The following is a 20,612-nucleotide window of genomic DNA, read 5'->3' as shown; positions in this document are numbered from 1 at the left end:
GCTTTCTTTACTTGTTTGATGTGTTTGACCCGAACTTCCATTCGTACTCCACCAGTAACTAAAAACAAGAAACAACTACCACAAATTTAAATATATAATACTTATTAATGCTATAGAAACCTTAATTACTACCGAATTATTAACCAAATGATCACAGACATTGCAGCCTCTACCATTAGCATTTTTTGTTTCACACAATGTTGATTAGCCATCAGCACCAGGTAAATCTCTCTTTGGCTTCGTCCACACTAAAAAGTCTCCATCCAGACAAACACACCTGCAAACAGATCACATGCCCATTCACGTACACTTGTTGTGTGTGTGTGTGTGTGAATGCGTTGTATCGTTTAATCTGAAACTCTTGCACTGGCACAGCTGCAGCGATGGGTTTTATGACAGCCAGCAATTACTGGTTTGCCAAGAGGGGAGCAACCAAAGCAACTGGGATGGAACCGGCTACAGAACCCTGAGCCTCGGAATGGTCCAAAAAATCTTTCTGATGCTCCAGATAAAATGTATGCGGAACTCGAGGCAGGCGTCACAAGCATGCATCACCAGTGTTGGTGTAATCACTCTCACCGCCAGAAGAGGGAGACAACAGTTCTGCCCTGAGAATTTCAGCTGTCTCACGTGTCTCTTAAATTGTGATTGTTATCCTGTCAGGTGTACTTTGCCTGACTGTGATTTAGAGATGCTTAAACAGCTCTGTGACGCACATGCTGACCAATATATGACTTATACACGGAGACCAACTGTGAAAATGGTCCGTCAGACCTTTTCATATTTAACAGCAACAGAACAGCTTGCTTTCATGCATTACTGTCCCTATTCCCTCTTGTTACATCCTGACTGAAGTGACACAAATTGCTATTGAAGCACACTGGGTAATTGCCAGGTTACGATGACCATATACTTAAGTCTTTGAGTGACATTTGAATTTTGCCAGATTTAATGGGCCAGTTTGTGTTAAGTTTTCTTTTTCTTATATACGTGTTGTGGAAGTTAGTGTATGCTATGTTCTATGATATAAATCCAGGATAACGTAAAGAGTTGGCAGGTGTGACTCTCTTACACACACTGTGATTTTTTTCCTTGGCTCCTTGTTGCCAAGGAGACGTCAACATAGCCATAGCAATGAGTATTGACGCGTGAAATCCACCTGTCTGGTGTAGCAGTAATTACTTATTCGTCTTGGGAAGACTGGGAGAGAGAGGATGAGCTGAGAGACAGACAGATGCTGTCAGAAAGAGAGGAAAATGGGTGTGCAAATGGAAATGAGGGATAATTGCAGAGGGGAGAGTGAGATCCGAGAGAAACTAACTAAGACATCCACAGACTAAAAACAAGTGCTTGGGGAAAAGAGCCGGGACATTCTGAAATGAAAAATGAGTTGGAAGACTGATGGCGTATATCTGTTTGTCTGGATGTCTTCCTGGAAAAGATAGCAGCGCGCTGGAATAGAGTCCTCAAGATTTATCTTCAGGCGAAAGGTTTGTGCCAGGCACATGGCCAGAGGTGGTCTGACATTAATGCTCCGAGCCCATCTTCTCGTCTGTCTGTCTCAGGTGGAGCTAGAGCTGGAGTGTCTGAAAAAGCAGCCGACCTCTGTGGTTGACAGCAGCTCTCTTGCCACCAAAGAGGAGGTCAACATACTCAGGTAGTTGGCACACACACACAAATACCATCAAGTCAAAGGTTAACTCGCTCACTATATACATCTAGAGATCAAGGATTAACCTATTGAGTCGATAATCTGCATAGTCACTAATTGTACCTTGTAGATATTCATTAGAAGTAAGGGAGCATGTGTGGATGCATTTTTTTCCAGACAAAAAATTGAAGATTTAGAGTCGGAGCGGCAGCGGTTGGAGGAGCAGAACAACATTCTGGAGATGAGACTGGAGAGACACAACCTGCAGGTAAGGCACCAAAACTTCCCTCCAACTGTTTTTCTGTGATGGATTTACTCATCTGGCACAAAGGAACCAATTTAATAAACCCAAGGGCAGGAGCCCAGCCGGTATGACACCGCAGATTGATTCACCCAAACGCTACCCATATCTGACAGTTTTTCAAAAGCAATTGGACCCAGGTGTGACTCCAGCAGCGTCCAATGGAAAAGTAGTAGAAACTCAGGCTGATTTAAAGCCCTGCTTTATTGGATGGAGGGATTCGAATGAGCATAACCGTTGTGGGGAGCCGGGTATTGTGACAATATATGTAGACATTCCCCAGTGTCTGCTGTAAATTAAACTGGATGAAATGAATTGTGGCAGGTAGCCGCCTTAACATAACTCGGACACACAAACACACATGCGGACGTGTGCATCTAATCCAGCTACTTTCATCTGGCAGAGCTATTCGACGAACTCCCTCAGTTAGACCTGATCCCTTCTCCTTTTTAAATTGGCTCTGTGTGTGTGTGGGTGTGGGTGTGTGTGTGATCTCAGTCAGGTCCTCTAACTCCCCTGACTCACACTGTGCCAAAGTAAGTCTACCAGGGCACTTTAATGAAACGTGTGTGGGCAAGCGTGTTGGTTCCATTTAGCCGTGAGGTGAATGAAATCCATGTGTTCTCAAGCATGACCACCACTTTTAAAGCAATTGACAACTGAGTGTGTGTGTGTGTGTGTGTGTGTGGGTGTGGGTTTCAAGGTTGCTTGGTCAATGGATCAGGTCAGTTCTTAGGAGTTAACTTTTATGACTCCTCCACGGTCTGATGCACAGCAAGAGACCCCTACATCAGACGGAGTGGAGAGATGAGTGACTGAATGAGGAGCATTTGAAAGGAGAAATGAATGGCTGAATGCATAAGCATGAGTGACTTACATTGAATGCTTGAATAAAGTGACAGCGGGGATTTTCATTATATCAACTTGCACTTCAGATTCCCGTGGCATAAAGCCATCATTTCCGCCCTGTCTATATATTTAGATCATACTGACTAGTGTGACTGTCAACCACTCAGATTACCAATGTAATGAGGCTGCTCTTCATGGAATCGGGCTCAATAATCCCCACCAGCAGTCTGTCAGGAAGCTCTCCTGGGAAATTTGGGTTTTCCTACATCTTTCTTACACACCTACAGTATATTTCAAGAACATAAATGCATACGTACATTTTTTTTACATTTTTGTTAAAATATCCTTTTAAGAAAATGCCTCGTTTTATCATATTGTTGTGATTTCTGTAGTTTTCATTCTAAAGCAGATTTCAAACACGAACAATGGAAAATCCGGTGAATTCGCCAGATTTTGTGCTTCACATATGAAGAACGCAGCAGGAGATTATCTGATCTTTGGAGCATTCAGGTGAAACATAGAAAATGCAGGTGGCAGGACATGATGTATAAATTCCAGAATGAAAATTACATATTTAAATTTTACAGCACATAGATGCTGGAGTCTGTTCTTATCATATCTCATCTTTCCAAGTTGACAACTTCTTTGGTGTGTTCTACGTGTATGACGCCTCTTTTTCAGTCTAAACATTTGTATTCATTTGTTTTCTTTACATTTTCACATCCGACCAGTGTTAGAAACGTGATCAACTCGCTCACTGTAAATTCTCCTGACATTTTCAGTGTATTCTAATATGGGCTCACTAGGACATTTTCTGAATACAGTCCCTCTGAATACTTCCAGGAGAATGTCCGCAGTATCTGAAAGCAGCACAGCAGTGATGAGCATCTTGTATAACTGGTTAGTTGGTTGCTTTCTGTGGTGGAAGGTCTCTGCCTCTCACCAGGGGCCTGGATCACAAAGCCAGTTTATAGTACGTTAGCCAGCTTTCTTTGGGTTTAACTGAGGTTTTCCAGCATCGTGATGTTGGCTCACTTTCGATCTCAATGGTAAAGTGACAAGAACAATAGAGGGATCCAGAGTTTTGCATAAGCTCCTGCTGTCTAACAGATGGCCAGACATCCAAATATTTCTTTGCCTGCGGCTTTCTTACAGTTTCAAGTCATATGACCTTCACTTTATATAACGTTACAGCCTCATATAGATATAACCTTTAACCCACTGCAGGATATTAAGTCATCAGAGAAACGAGCTGAGCGAACGGACATCTCCTTCAGCTCCTCCTGACATCCTGTGTCTAAGAGCCACTGAGATGAGCCCTGATATTGTTCAGGAAGCTGCTTTATTAAGAATTGTCGAGATCCAGGTCTCGGTCTTCTTTTAAAGTATATTATTCTTTAAGCTGCTGTTTTTTTTCCTTAATCCTCTCTGATGCATGATTGTTGTTTATCATGCTACCTAGTGATTCCTCTCCTTGAGAAAGATGCAGGCTGAAGGTGTATTTATTTGAAGGTGTATTTATTTGAAGAAGCAGAAATCTGGGAGGACAACAAGCACTTGTCAACAGATGGCCACTGAGCCACACAAGCCCCCCTCCACCATAAAGACCTGTAAATAGGACAGACTCTCACACATGGACTACAACTATTGACTTTTCTTGACATTATCATTAAACGCTATTGTCTGAATCTGTTGACCAGGGCATTAAACAGATCCTACCAATGCCAACCCCCTTAAAGTCTGTGTAATGTCTGAAGTTTTAATTGAGCTGGTCTTTATCTGCAGACTTCACTGTGGGCCGGTGGGTGTGTTGATGCATTTTAACAAAACAAATCAGAGTAATTTCAGAGGGTGTGAATGTGATTCACACAGAAAATCTCCTGTTGTTGATGTGTGAAAGGACAATGTTCAAACCTAATTCTCCAGACATTGATCACAGGCAAAATCAATCGCATCATTCTCACATCTGGGAGGAAGGACAGAAACACACAGCAGCGGAGAGAGATGATGAGGAGACTAGGACTCCTGGAGGACAAAGATCCTGATGCAAAACATCTGGAATGCGGCACTAACAGCCATACGGAGGGAGAGAGGTCCCAGGACGACCAATGGTTTTAGCACAGAGAGTAGAAAATAGGGGATAGAGAGGGAGAGATGGTCACACAGTCTGGATGCTCATGTGCTTAAGGGACTAAACAAACAGAGGGTTAGAGATATGCCGTAATTATCAGAAAGTTTAGAGTGCTGTTGTAAGCAGGACACCATGGCCTGTACAGTTCTACAAGGCGTAATGTATTACAGGCCTTAAGTAATTAACCGATAAGCCAATAAGTGAAAGTTAAGGCAGAAAGATGAATTTTAAGTTTGGATTTAAACGCCTCAACGGAGGCAGACAGTCTGATGTCAGCAGGGAGGTTGTTCCTAATGGGGCATGACAGGAAAAGGCCCGGCAGCCTGCTGACTTCTTCTTGAAACTGCGAAGCCTTAGTCTTTCTATTTGCAGAGCTCCTGGGATCTACAGTTTATTCCAAACATTCATTATTGATGATGACAGAATAGTAAACCCATTGTATCCTGTGCATCACCTTTCATTGGTCAGAGCAGTAAATATAAAGGCATTATACCAGTTATCATTTGAGTAGCAAAACATAAACAGAGACGATTTGAGATTTGAACAGAATGTGCTGGGTGATTGTTTTATTGAATTTTGATGAGTGGTTCGAGGTGAAATTGTGAAACTGTTCCACATGTGTCTGACAAGGCCGTCTCCGAGAGCCTGCTCAATTCAATTCAATCTTGTTATTAACAAGGAAAATGCTTGTTTGCAGGCCGGCTTCTCAGAGCCTGTCAAGAGCTGTTCTTCCCTCTACCACGTGTACTCTGCTTCTTATTTTAAGCAGCCCCTCTGTGGTTTGGACCCTGTTTTCTTTCTGGTTAGACATGACAACATCATCAAGCTTTCAGGAAAATACAATTGAATTGAAGCAATTTTGATGTTTACTCGTAACAAGTGAGAATCATCAGTTGTTTCTTAACAATCCAAAACCTACAACCTCCCCTCTCGTTGCTTTCTTTTCATACAGCTACAATGGTGGGAGACACTGCTGTGCTCTGTCTTTGTGCTCTTGCTGTCACGTCACGTGTCTAGACAAAGATAATTGTTGCCGTTGCAAGAGGTTGCATCAATGTCGACTCTCTGTTGCACATGTGCTTGCTTGGGCAAGGCCATAACATGCAGCCATAGCAACATTATGTTTAGACATTATTTTTAAATTGAAAGAGACATAGTGCTAGATGAGATGTTATTGCAATTCCATCCTGAATATGACATTCTTGAAGCCAAGTAAAGTTTTTCTTCCATTCCTTATGTAAGCTGTGGTAGTATTGTATTCTAAGATTTAACGCTACTACTCTTTAGAATACTGCTTATTCAGGCAGTACTTCAATGGTAAACATATTGGTTCTTTTTCAGAATTTTTTAAGATGTTTAAAGATCAGCTAGTTAATGTTCATTTTGAATAATCAACCCATGTTCTTATACCTTAGTTAACTCCTCCCTGTGTTGCCTCTGGCTGGAAACATACTGTACATTATATACGTGGAGAGAGAGAGAGAGAGAAATGGAGTTGGATGGGGAACAGGAAGAATGCATCATAGATTAATGCCTTAATCAGAAGCAGAGTTGGTGAAATAAAACGTGCACCGTAATAAATAGAAAATCTATTTTCCTAATTTCTTAATTTCCGAGAGCAGAACCCGTAACGTCGGAGCTTATTGATACTACGGTATTTAATAATTTAGCCCCCGGGGCTAGTTTATTATTTTTATTAGTATTCACTACCCACCCCTAGTAGTGAAACATGGAGGCTTGAATAGTTGTGGCAGTTTTAACGATATAAAAGTTCTATCTTGTGTCGTAGTGTTGGATACTGAAAACAATTTAAGCAATGAATAAACCTGAAAACACAACTATATATTTAAGTCCTGTAAGCGAACCCTTGAGGCCAACAGGCAGGTTTTGTTCTCCTTTTTGGCTTTAGCAGTGAGCCTAAACCAAAAAGTTAATGGGGAGTGTGGGATTTTATGGCAATGTGGAAAGTAAAGCCAAGATAATTTTGCTCCTCATACTGTCGGGCAGATGGACAGATCAGGCTGACTGCCAGCAGTTGACACCCCAGCCAACACAACCACAAAACAACACCTAGTGGCAGGAACACTTTGATAAACCAACTTTATTGAGACAACCCTGTCTGTGCTTGGATTTTATTGTGATGACTCAACATGTGATCAAGACGTGCACTTGACATTTAATGAAATCATTAGAAAATCATAATTTATTTATGATTTATCCGACACTTATAAGGTAATATATCGATAAATAATGAAAATGCTATTATGACTGTTATTGGTAATATATATTATGTACAGCAGTGTGCAGAAAACACAAAAACCAGCAACAGTCAACTTTAATTTCAACCTGTCATCAAGCTATGCACAGAATGAATACTTATGAAGTTGCTACAGCTGGAGACGTTTATCGCATTAACCAGCAGAAGCAAGAGTCAGCACCAGTTAAACACCAGAAGCTGTTTGCTGAAATATCTTTTACACTGCCTTGCTAATGGCTATTGGGGTTAGAGCTCAGTGAATCTCTTTGTTTTTCCAATCTTAATGTCTGAACTCGTAGTCCCTCACTGCTGTACCCACATTTCCCATTCACATATGGTAATTTCCACTGGTCTATTCAGCCTGCTGCACAGTAGAGTCTGGCTTTTTTTTGTAAAGGAGAGTAGCTGCAACACCAATAGTCTGAGGAGGACAAAACACAGCAGAGTACAGGGATGAAAAGAGCACATTTTGATCAGTGTTATTTTAGCTGATAAAAATCCATTAAAATCTGCCTGGGCTGGCACTGATATTGATGTTTTTTTTTATCAGCTCATGATAGTTTCACTGTTTTGTCCAATTACATCTTATGACTTTTTCAACAAAAGTAAACTAGGTATCTTTTTTTTTTTATTCAAATTATTTGGTCATATAAAAGCCCAGTCTTGAGGGTGTTGTGTACTGTGAATGGAGGATTTCCAAAAAGGCACCAGTCCAGCAAGTGGGAGCCAAAGTCTCCTCCACAAGTTGTGTGGTTAAAAGTGTCCAGTGTAGAATCATTGGACAAATCAAGTTGGACTAAACCTATGTGAACCAATCCTTTATCACCATTGGGTTACTATACTATGACTTTTCATTATATCCCGTTAACTGAGCGTCTTTCCCACCATCCTCTGTCTTCCCCCTCCCCCTCTCCGTTACAGGTACGGCACGTCAAGGTTGTTTTTGATAGGGACTTTCTCAATAACACGAAAAACCGCTCTCTGCATTTTGAGCAGAAGAGATGATGGCAGTGCCGCTCGGTTTTTATTTGAATAAATCAGCGAAATGATTCAAGACATCAGAGTAGAGTGCCTCATCCTCATCCAGCCTGCTCAGTGTAAGAAGCAATTTGAGAGATAAATGTTAGTTATGACAGTTATAGTGGAACAGGTTTTAATGATCATGGAAGTAAGTTTTGCTTCTTCTTCAAGACTTTGTATGGATTCTTTCATCCTGGAAAATGTTTTTCGCTAAAATGTGAACATTGTAAAAATCTCCTCTTCTACATCTTTTCAAAGTCGTAATACGTCCGTACATGTAAACTACAGCTATTTCCTGTTAATTACACCAAATGTAGGAAACGTTTCTGTGGCTGGTAAAACGACAAAACATAAATTGGAGTACAATTGCCAGCTCAAACACACAAGGAAGGTCACTCCAGTGGTTTATACAGGTGAGGTGCTTCAATGTGACTGACCTGTCTGATGGAGAGGAGGGTGGCAGTTTTCACACTCCACTTGTTCCTGAGCGAGTCTTCGTCACTGCTCTCATCTCCATGGTGTAAAGATGCGATGCTAAGACCTTGGAGCTCAGTGTCCCATGGAGAATGTGTGCTGCCTTCATGCTCTCTGGGCACCACCTCCTCCTCCTCTTGTGTATCCATTAACAACCCCAGAGGCTCAAGTCTCTGTGTGGCGGAACCTACTAGAGATTCTCATGCTAATGCTACATGGTCTAAAAAATCTCCCCGTCTCTACCAGCTGGCCCTGAACCACGGAGGGGGAGTGTTAGGAGAGCATCCCCTTGTCTGCTGTTTTACACAAGGCACAGAGACACTGAAATGTCTCCAGACCCTTTTAGTACCTTTTAGGATTCAGCAATCGCTTTGTGATCGCTCACACAACGGACCGAAGACAAGGACACGAGAGTGCTCAGCAAAGATGTAGTGTAAGAAATCCTTGGTGCCGGCTGCAGTGACATGATAAGCCCAGTTCAGACATGTCCTGCCTGTAAAATCCGGAGAATTGGACTCACTCTGGAGACGATACGGAGGAACTGCGGAGTTCAGTGCATGAAAGCAGCTTTAGTGATATTTCCATGCAACTTGCCATTAGGCAGTTTATTTTACACAAGGGAATCTGAAGGGGACCTTGCAGCATTTTTCTGCTTTTGTCCGAGACATGATCAGCCCATGCTGAGCTGTGGTGATTTCTTTCTGCTCTTTAAAACAACATCATCACAGTTTGTGCTTTGCATGTGTATCTAAGCTTAACTAAGGATTTCAGCAAAGGACACCAGATACTTGTGTCCCTTTCAGTGATAAGACCATTAGCAAACATACATTTCTCAGTGTGTAGCGGATGCTGCTCCACTCCAGCTACTACTCCTAACTCCATCTAGAGAGTTCAGGTTCCATTTGGCTTATGTCTACCTTCCAGGGACCTGCCCGGGCTGTTTATGTGACTCTGTCAGGACATCTGCGCTGCAGCTAGCTGGAAACAAACTCTTGAGTCTAACTACCCATATAAATCCATGGGTTTCTCAATGCCTTAGAGACGAGGGGTAAAGTTTCTGCTAAACAACTGCTGTGTCTTTCATAGCCAGCCCATATCCAAAAAGGCCTGTGCAGCGTTTCTACTTGTGATTGTTAAAAACTTGACATCACACAAGTAAGTGACTACTATGTTCTTTCTTGCAGTGCATTGCTTGATGCACTTTTCCGATCGGTAAGGCCACAGTTGATTCGTTAACATGTTAATGGAGTTGGTGCAGAGCACGCAGTTTGCCCTCATGCACAACTGAGCATGAGTGACGGGTACAAACCTACATCTGCCTGCCCGCCGAGAGCTGCACGCCCCTCTTGGGAACGCACACAGCTACATATGAAACTGACTGGGTCTTGATGCCTGCAAGGATGGTCAAACTTTTTAAATGTTATGTTTTGACAACCTACAGACGTGGTGGAATTCCTCCCGGTGCTGCTGATGGAGGGAGAGAGAGAGAGAGAGAGAGAGAGAGAGAGAGAGAGAGAGAGAGAGAGAGAGAGAGAGAGAGAGAGAGAGAGAGAGAGAGAGAGAGAGAGAGTATGTTTGGCAGAACTCTACACACTTCTACAATGAAGCGATGGCACTAAAAGAGTTGGAGACATTATATGTGAGAGTTTCATGATGAAACCCTGGCAGGACAAATAAGTAATTAATGGGACGCAGTTAGATAAGATGGTCAAAGGTCAATGTCAGCTATTATTCAAGGTGCATGTGCTAATTATGGTATTTTCAGACAAATGTCTAATTGGATAAAAATGGGATAAATAGTGATGACATTTTTCCAAGATGTCAAAGGTCAACTTGACATTATCTTATCTGCACATGCACCTTTCTGGTCATTATTTAAGATTATGGCTCAGTAATAGAAGAGAACGTCGTTTGACCTCCAGAAATGAACAAGTGCCATGTAATTGTAATTTGAACTGATCCTGTAAATGCAACCGCGACAGACAATTTATAAAAAAAAAAAAGAGAGGCTTTAAAAGCCAGTCAAGAAATTAGCTCCATTCTGTTTTTGATAATATGACTCAGTGAAAGAGGTTTGCCGCTCCAGTGTCTGCTCTGTGTCTCCAGTCAACCTTGCTTTATCAGTTCAGTAGTTTAAGGGTGTGTGTGTGTCTGTGTGTGTTTGGTTTTCCTTTACTTTTTGATGGTGCCCCTCTGCTCTCACGCTCATGCACACTCACACTCACTCACCATTACTTTGTCACCTGCTCCATCAGTGACTCATGTGTCCCCTGTGGTCTGTGCTGTGTGGAGTACAGAGGTGGATGTTTGAGAGCGATTTGCTCAGCCACGTTAAAGGCAGATATTGTTGCCTGGATTTCGATCGGCCCTCCTTATATACTCTCCTTCTCTCTCTCTCTCTCTCTCTCTCTCTCTATCTCATCCTCTTGATCTCTTGCTCTGTGGTTCCCTTTCCCGGCCTCTTGCTCTTTTCTTTCAAAACAGACTGCTCCATGGTATGAGACACGTCTTTATTGTTGTTCTATGAATAAGAGATATTTGGCCTCAGGCACATGGAATGGCACTCCACCTCGCTTCACTGTAAATACTGTGGAAGAACGGGCCATAGATGAATGTAAATGTACACACACACTAAAATAGGCCAGCTGAAACACTCTAATAAGCAGTTTGCTTACATCCACTTTGAAAGTTGGCATTTGTTAGCTGTTGATGCAGCAGTGAACTAAATTATGATTTATCACTATATAATGCAGCACTTTCTCAAATGACTTACGGTAAAGGTGCAGTGAGAGGTAATTAGACTTTCTCCATCTTATAATTGATCATCCCCTGTGTGAGTCTTTCAATTTCGTGTTTTTCAATGTCAGCGGATCAATTTATCAATTCACTTATTTGTCGTCCGTCATCTTCTACACACAAAGTAAAATTGGATGTAGAGGAAGGCCTTCTTCCAACTTCTCATTCAGCTCGGTTCATGACGAGGGTTCATCAATTAATAAATGATTATGCCATTTCTTGGCTCGCTCTGAAAGCGATGTGCTCGGATTCCAAATAGATATAAATCTTCTTTTTGTTTTTGTGGCTGAGCAGTCAATTAAAGCATCGCCCCTTGGCTCAGTCCAGGCTTCCCAAAAGTGAAATATGAATCCCTCCGCCAAATAATGATAATTTTCATTAGCCGGACCAAATTTCACAGACGCTTGTTTGAAAGAGTTTTCACTTCTTGACAGAACGTAGCTATTGGCTGCGTTTTTAGGACTCTACTCTGTGTCTGTGCCAGGGTTTACAGCTCTAATCTACATATCTGTCTCACAATATCTGGCTCTCCCTAACATTTTGTCTCGCCGCTGATCACAACACACATCCTGACGCGTCCTCGAGTAAACTCCGATGCTGAACTTCTAAAAGATTTATGCTGCGAGAAAAATAAATCTGGATTTTATTTGGCTGTGCGGTCCAGTTGAAATGGTTTGATATAAATATACACACGTTCTCTACTCCTCATTTTGGAAAGCTCAATCCCTCTGTTCCGTTTAAATTATACAAAGCATTATTTATAAGCGTGTGAGGCGCTTTTTTGCCTCCCGTCTCCGTTGCTCTTTCCCTACCCTGAAGGCAACGATAGCCATCCACCCTCTGTTTTTCACTGTGTTCTCTTCTGTGTCGTTCACATTTCCCATCTCCCGTATCCCCCTTTCTCCTTGACTGCTGCTTGCTCTCCCCACGTCTGTAGTTTATTTTGCAACCACCGCTCGGGGGCATATGGAATCTAATTTAGCCAGTAATCAAGAGCTCGGATAGGTGTGTGTGTATTCGTGTTCCAGTTTGTGTTTAGCTTCTTATATTGGTATTAAGCCAAGATGGGCTCAGATTTACCCGGGCCGTATAGACTCGGAAGAAAACAAAATCATAAAAGAAGTAAATCATGTTTTCTGGAAACCTCCGTCTCATTTTTCCTTTGGTATTAGCTTCCAATTCAGAGAGTTTTCTTGTTGCTAACATCCATCTGTATTTCCCACTCCTTATATGTTATGTAATGTTGTGTTAGTCCGTTTGATTGATACACTCCCACAGTTAAATCTCATTGGTCTCAATTTATGGCATCAATATACCATGAAACATTTATTAAACACTTCTGCGTGTCACTGGGACAGTTTTTATAAAATATGTTGAACTTCAGAGCTTATGAAACATTTAGTAAAACTATTTCATCGCTTGCATGATAAAGCATCGTACATCATGTTTCCAAGTTTCAGAGACAACAGGAAATGAATCCATGCTTCAAATAAAATGGAAATGTTGACGCTAGCTAACGTCTTATTCTGACAGTTCTATTTACATTAAAGAACAAGATCAGATGTGCTTCATGTGCCGCGTACAGTTTGTCACCGCAAAGAGCATTCTGGGAAATAAAGCAAGTTGGCAGCCTGACGCTTATAGCTTCACTGTATTATCCTGTCGCCTCTGTAGAGTCGATTTTGGCAGGCGATGTAAAGCAGAGCAGTCGGACGTGACACTAAATAAATATCTGTAGAAGTTGAAAATGAAGTTACTTTTCTGAAGCAGGAGAGGGAAGCTTACAACTTTAACTTGCAAACTTTGTCTGTTGACGGTGGCACCATCTGGATTTAATAGCGAGGCTGTGCTTTACCGATCTACACTATTAAACCAAAACTTTTCTTGTGAAATGTCTGGTGTAAACGGTAACACTCACACACTAAACCATTCCGAGTTCTGACAGACATTTGTCAACCTGCCTTACGTCAGCTAATGCTGGTTTGAACATATAATTTGACTCAGTTTTGGAGCATGATTACTTAAGAGCTTTTGGTTGAGAATAGATTTTTAGACACTGCTGGCTAAAAGCACACACTATTATTATATTCTTTCAGAAGTTTGCTTTTATTTTAATTAGAGTTTGGACAAGAAGATTGTATTTTGAGTTCAGGAACTCAAAACTGTACAACCAAATGGATGTCCGATATTTGTCTTTCTGTCTCTTTTTGTCTCAGGGAGACTATGATCCTGTCAAAACCAGAGTTCTTCACCTCACAATGAACCCCACTGCTGTTGCCAAGCAACAACGCCAGCAGGAAGTGGAGGCTCTTCAGGAGGAAGTGACACACCTCAGGGAACTTGTGCGCTCGCTGCAGGAGGGAGGCGCCTTGGCCCATTCTCAAGACGACTCCAGGTTGCACGGCAGCAGCATCGGCCTCAGTTTACCGCCATCGAAGGAGGTGCTGGGTAAGAGTTACAACCCACACCGGCATGTTCCCTCATACTCAACTGGTACATTTAACCTGTAATGGCTTCATGATAAATGAAGCAGGGTTGGATAGTGGCATTGACTTTTCCATTGTCCGTAACATTTATATTACTGGTAAATTTATTTTTAATGGAGCTGAACAAAGGGGCTGCGGGTGAGTTTAACTGCAGAGCAGATATTACAGGAGAAAGTAGAACGGCAGTCAGAGCACATATACCTCCGACCAGGCCCAACGGTCCCTTAAATTCAATCAAGCTGCAGCAAATGGCACCAAATCATAGATATCAGGTGCAGAGATATGTCTGTCGCATGCATTATTTCATGGGAAATTGGGGAAAATGTCAACAAATGCACCCTCGTGTCATTCTCGCAAAGTTAATAAAGAGTTCAGTCGTTTTTCCTTGGTGGAGGCCATAAATCTCAACCAACACAAAAGTGTAATAATGAGGGAAACATGCACATGAACAAGCTCAATTTGAGCTGTAATGAGCCACAGCTACAGTTTCCGCAGCGTTTCTTGCTGTTTTTAAATATGATTTGATAAGATATCTCACATTATGCCTGTGATCTACCAAATCTGTTCATGTCAGGTTAGAAGACGGTCAAAGTTTTCTTTAAAGAAGTAATTTGATGATATTTCTACTTTTTGAAAATTTATATCAGGAGTGAAACCTGCTCCCTCTGGTGGCTGGGTTCCTAAACATAGAACATGGCTTCATTGGTATTTAAGGCCACAAGGTGTTTCACCTCTTGGATGTGATTATATGACAGACAGTTAGAGGGAGGACGTGTCGTTATGGCAGGGTTAAATATTTAATTGGAGTTCAGGGCAGTTCAGTGCTGGGAATCTGTCGGCTAATTTGTCTTCCCGAGGACCACAGTGCACGCTCTCTTCCTCTGTCTCAGTCTGACTCATTCACTCTCTCTCTCTCTCTAACTAGTCTCTCTCATGTCTTCCACCTCCCATGCTTCATTTTCACGTTTTCACCTCCTTTCACTCTTGTCTTCTCTCTTCTCATCTTACCCAGCGTTTCAATTTTGCCAGTGAGCTTCTGACCCATTTCTCTTTCAGTTTTTCTGTCTTTTTCAGGTGAAATGATTAAGTTTCTTTCCGCTGTGCTCAATCTAAGCTGCAGCAAGTAATGCAGACCTAATGTGTGATATCTGTTCTTATCCTCAGACCAGGGTCAGAGAAGTGCAATGACTGGAAAAGTATCACAGATGAATAACACAGGGATGATTCTAATGTCTCAGAGATAGTTTATGTAGAAAGGTTTTACTTCATGTACTATATTTGACTAAATGAATTATCAACCCCACTGTTCGTAATGGGCGAACCTCACCATCAAATTTGTTTGAAAAGTTACATTTCTGAAATACATCTTTTGAATATTATCCCTTCTGGAAAAGAAGAACTTAATTACCCACAATCCCTTGCCTAACAAGGGATTGTGGGTAATTGAGTCTTTGTGATTATGACACTAGATTTTCATCCAGAGAAATGTCAAATGGAACATTATGAGTAAAAAGAAAATTCAGTTTTCCACATTTAATTTCACAAGTCAAACACTCTCCTCTTAATCAGCAAAACATATGAAATAGATGTTCCTGTGTTTTCCGAGTTCAAGTTTTCATGAAAACGTTAAGCCAATACAACTGCAATTTAATTATCGTGAAATGACAGGAATTAGTCTTAGATATAGTTAAATTTTACACCAGAATAAAAATCCTTCCATTATACTTTAAAATTAAATGAATCCAGTGGATTTAGCTGTTGTTATGAAGTCTTATTCCAAGCTTTACACATGACTGCATTTTGTGAATTAAGTCGTTTTTCCTTTTTCTTTTTTCTTCCTTCTTGGAAGCATCCTGAGGGTTCTTCTGCAGTGAGAAGTGAAAACATTACTGAACATATTGAGGTTGAACATTCAATTCACCTGTCTCCCTGCTCCAGGGCTCCATTTCATTTCAGTAAAACATTTTGTCAGTATTCATGATGGAGCCAGGAAGTAAACCATATCACTCACGGAATAATCGTCCCAGATTATTCTCCACCCCTACTTTCACTTCTATAACCCATCTCTTTTTTCATCTTCATGCTAAGAGATTTCTTTTTTCCAGATGTGAAAACACTTTACTTATTCATTCAAGTTCTTATTACCAGTTAGACGGTGTGGCTGGTATTGTTTTCACCGTGTGTGTCTCATCGTGGCAGAATGTGCTCCTGGAGCTGCTCTAGAGGGAACTATCATAGTAGTTTACATTGTACCTTGGCAGCTTTATACGTCTGGACAGATCTGGCCACAGCGATGGCCTCATAACTATTCAAGATGCAGAGTGTGAAGATGGTTGTGGTCTCAACCTTTTTAATGTTAACTGAGAACTCATGTTGAGTTTGATAATCTTTAATTCAATTTAAATGAGTGTGTTTGTGATTTTTTTTCTTCTGTAGAATAATTGTCCTTTTGTCCTTTCTCCCTTTTAAGATTGAATATAGAAATCATCATTACACATGTGTTGAGTTTCCTGGGTAGACAGGATAAAGAACATCGAAATGCTGATGACATTTTTTATTTCTATAGTTTAACTTTATATTTAATGACTTCTAAAAATATTTTTTAACAAATATGGCCTGCGGTACAGTGGTAAAGTGGTTAGCACTTTTTCCTCAGACAGTTCTGGGGTTGAACCAGATTTTTTTCGAGCTACTCCAACTTCCTCCCATGGTTCAAACACATTTGACGCCTGTAAATTGCCTTCATGTGTGAATGAGTGTAAAAGGTTGTTGTTTTCCTATGTTGTCCCTACATGGCGACCTGTTCAGGGTGTGTTACATCTTTCTCTCAGCGTCAAATGGGATTTGCTCCACGCTCAAAGGACAAGCTGCACAGATAATGTATTAGAATGGTGCAATTATTGCTTTAATATGGTATTTCTAAGCGGATACAAATACAAACTTGAGGAGCAGCTCAAGTTGCACAGAGAAAAGGCAAAAATCTAAAAATACGAAGCTCCCTCAGCAGTGGAATGTTCTTGACAGCTTTCAAGAGACAGTGCTCGGACCCGTAGAGACCAATTAAGGGCAAAAGTCGGAAGTCGCTGACTTTCTCAAAACTTGACAGTGGTTTAAAAGACTTCTAACCCTGTACTTTGATTTAGCAGAGCAACACACACATTAGCATGGACGGACAGGTTCTTGTTGGTGATTGTAAAGGCAATAACGCTCCTTGGCCCTTTTGTTCCTGCCGTCACTCGAGAATTAACAGCCTCTATCAGGGCAGCTTGATAGCTGTCATCAAGTGACAGTTTTGTCACAATTCCGAAGTCTTGAAACAGTATTTATCATCGTTGACTGACACTCCAGAGGAGCCCGGTTACCCAGGAGACTCGCAGACAGACGCCCTGACAGACTTTCGAGCCAATCTATTTGTTTCATATTGACAGACAAAATATAATGGGTGAAATATGAAAAGAAGAGGGATGATTTGAAATAATAATCAATCATTGCAGGGCTAGAGGCCTGTCCTATGAAAATGCACCACCAAAACGTCACAATTAACTGCTCTGACAGGTAAATGAAAGGTTTGTGTAATGGAACAATGTAATGGAGAAGTCACTGGTTTAAGTATAGTTTTTATCCAACTAGAGGCATTTGAGCCACTGAAATGACTTTTAATCAATGTAAAAAGCTTTTCAGGAGTCAGCCTGATATCAGCCCTGATCAAAGAGTTTTTCAAATGGTGGGGAAAAGGCCACATTTACTGTGATTTACATGCAGAAAACAACACTGAGGACAATTGTTGATTGAGACTAAATCTGTCCTCCTTTCTTTGTCCTGGTGTTAAAAGCCTCCGAACTAAGCACCAGTATTTGTGACTGAAATCCTTGAAATGACAAACAAATCTTCTTGACTTCTGATGATGGCCATGTCTGGAACATTGGGTTCGGATGTTTTCTGGAGTTTGCCTTTAGAGTATGAAGAACGCAGGAGATTGTTCTGGTCAGAGACCTTTTGAAAAACAACAGGAAACGGTCTGGAACATGAAACAGCAGCTTGCCCTTCACTGTGGAGATAAAAATTTGCCTCAGCTCTCAGAAACTTTGGTCAAATGTTCCAGTTGCACACAAACAAACCTTCAACCTTTCAAAACACACAGAGAAAGACAAAACTGAAAATCTGAGCATAAAAAACTATTTAGAGATCATAAAATGAAAGAACCAGGATAATTACTTTAATCATAGGTTGTGGGAACAGTCACAGTGTGAACAGTAACATTATGGAATCATTTGCCGGTTTGCGGTTGTTCTGTTCTCCTTCATTTCACCATTACCGAGGATACATTATGTTCATGCACAGTTGCTCAGGCATGTGTTTCCCTTTTTAACACTTGCCGCAGCGTTAACATTGTAAATAATTCCCTCCATAATGACTCTTTTTTTTTTTTCACGGACAAACTCATTTCCCTGCCTCCTCAAAATCAGGGCCTTCAAATTAAAGTAATTATCGCAAATTGATTTTCAACAAATGAAAGTCAAGCCCCATCCTGGCTCTCTCTGCTCCCAGCTAGAATCCGTGGCTGACAGCTTTAGTCACCACTACACTCTGAGCATTACGGTGTTTTGTAGACCCTGAGTGAGCAGATGGAGTGCTGCAGGGAGTGGATATTTGATATGGAGTCGTCCATCCCTGCTGAATGCGCTCTGAGGGATGAATGTGTACATGTGGAGCTCCATGGGGAAATCTTACACATGTAGCAGAATCTTGCACATAATCCGTTTTTACACATATGTACATTAACATGAAGAGTGCTGTGAACTTTCCCATTCGGTGTGTGTGAACATCTGACTGACGCTTTTTCGTCCAACCACTGTTTGTGTGGCAGATTTACGTAAACAGATGGAGAGCTCGGAGCTCCGGAACCAGAGGCTGAAGGAGGTGTTTCAGAGAAAGATCCAGGAGTTCCGCACGGTCTGCTACGTCCTGACCGGCTACCAGATCGATATCACCACTGAGAACCAATACAGACTCACCTCAGTGTATTCAGAGCACATGGACGACTCCCTGCTCTTCAAAAAGGTGCGTATACTTTAAATAAGGCTAGAGCATTGTCGACACAAATGCACTAAATTTGATCCAATTTATGATCCAATCTCAGGAAATTTTTTAAAATACATACAAACCTAAATAAAAGAACAATTGGATCCATCCCCTCTCATTGCTTTCTTTGGTGTCGTACACCTAAACAACCATTAGTGCACCACGCTGGCCTTCTGGTCTTTGTTGGCCAGGCGACCCTTTCTAGTCAGATGGAAATATCCTCTCCCCTCCAAGTATTCCCATTGAATCAAAGGGGTTATGCAATACATCAATCTAGAGAAGATAACGTTCTCTCCTCAAGGGTCTGCTCTGAAATTCTGTGCAACTTGGCAGCCCTTCTTGACAATTGTACGAAAAGATGGAAGCAGATAATTATATTTATGATTCTCCTCTCTGGCAGTCGTGCAATATTACTTTCTTAAATTTGATGGCACAGGTCTGGTTTGGGGGGGGACATAATGCTATGTTTTTATTTTCTTTGTAATTTGAAATTAAACAAATCTTGAGCAAACCATCATAAATACTTATATAAAAACAAATACCCAACAGTAGACAGGGACAAAAACACATTTAAATACTGAGGGTAATGGATCTTGCATAAGGAGACAAAGTCCAGTGTGCAAGCAAAATATGTGCTCATGGCGTAATTTGTGCAAATTTTTTGGTTGTCTTATGGGTGGAAACTCATGTTCTGAAGGTAGAAGCACACACTCGCTCTGCAGGGGCTGGTCAGTAAAGTCCAATATGGCCCCGACCTTCCTCAAGTCAAGTCATATATACATAGTTTCAACGAAAATGCAGGATGTCCAGGCTCCTGGAAGGAATTCACTGTAGTTCTAGCTTTACATGCACCTCTACCTACATTCACAGTGGGATCAGCTGTCAGGTTGCAGATAGCTGTGAGCCACTGGCAGTGTGTATTTCTGTAAGCACATACACACTGATCATAAACACAGAAGTTCAAAGAGAGAACACTGTAAACTTCAGAGCTGCTACAGGCTGCAGCATCCGTGTGAGTGCTGCCTCCCTGAGCTCTCACACAAATGCTTCAGGAAGTGCAAATTTGACCTTGCAGGGTGTTTTTTCTCCCCCCCCCCCCCCCCCCATCCCCTTTTTTTTACTGTCCCCCCTCCCACGATCATGTTTATGTACCGTTACGCAACGTTACAGCTCTGTGCCCAACCCGGCCATGCAGTGAGAGGAACACTGGGCCGACAGAGACTCTTCCCTGCTGTGTGTATTGAATGTGTGAAGAGATGGTTGTGGTCTCTCTCTCTGTGTGTGTGTGTGTGTGTGTGTGTGTGTGTGTGTGTGTGTGTGTGTGTGTGTGTGTGTGTGTGTGTGTGTGTGTGTGTGTGTGTGTGTGTGTGTGTGTGTGTGTGTGTGTGTGTGTGTGTGTGTGTGTGTGTGCGCAAGAGAGTGATGACTGGGCAATGTCACGGGGTTGGGCTGCATTAATCGATCACCACTCCCTATACACTCATTTAATGGGCTAAATAAAAACTGTATTTCTGTCCCTTAGCTGTTGAGCAAATCCTTTTCTTAAGTAGCTTTACAGTGAAAGC

At 41.6% G+C, this 20,612-nt stretch overlaps 1 protein-coding gene across 1 annotated transcript in view; it reads left to right on the top strand.

Moving 5' to 3' along the window:
* mad1l1 (mitotic arrest deficient 1 like 1) overlaps positions 1 to 20,612 on the top strand; it is a 54,257-nt gene that overhangs the window by 16,526 nt on the left and 17,119 nt on the right. Inside the window, exons 14-17 of the mRNA XM_034599669.1 lie at positions 1,566 to 1,657; positions 1,829 to 1,919; positions 13,696 to 13,927; positions 18,833 to 19,026. Of these exons, the coding sequence (XP_034455560.1) occupies positions 1,566 to 1,657; positions 1,829 to 1,919; positions 13,696 to 13,927; positions 18,833 to 19,026 (609 nt within the window). The remainder of the gene's footprint in view (positions 1 to 1,565; positions 1,658 to 1,828; positions 1,920 to 13,695; positions 13,928 to 18,832; positions 19,027 to 20,612) is intronic.

This window comes from Hippoglossus hippoglossus, chromosome 1 (assembly GCF_009819705.1).
Source record: "Hippoglossus hippoglossus isolate fHipHip1 chromosome 1, fHipHip1.pri, whole genome shotgun sequence".
Lineage (NCBI taxonomy): Eukaryota > Metazoa > Chordata > Actinopteri > Pleuronectiformes > Pleuronectidae > Hippoglossus > Hippoglossus hippoglossus.
Note: the sequence above shows the minus strand (reverse complement) of the source record. Positions and strands in the feature narration are given on the sequence as shown.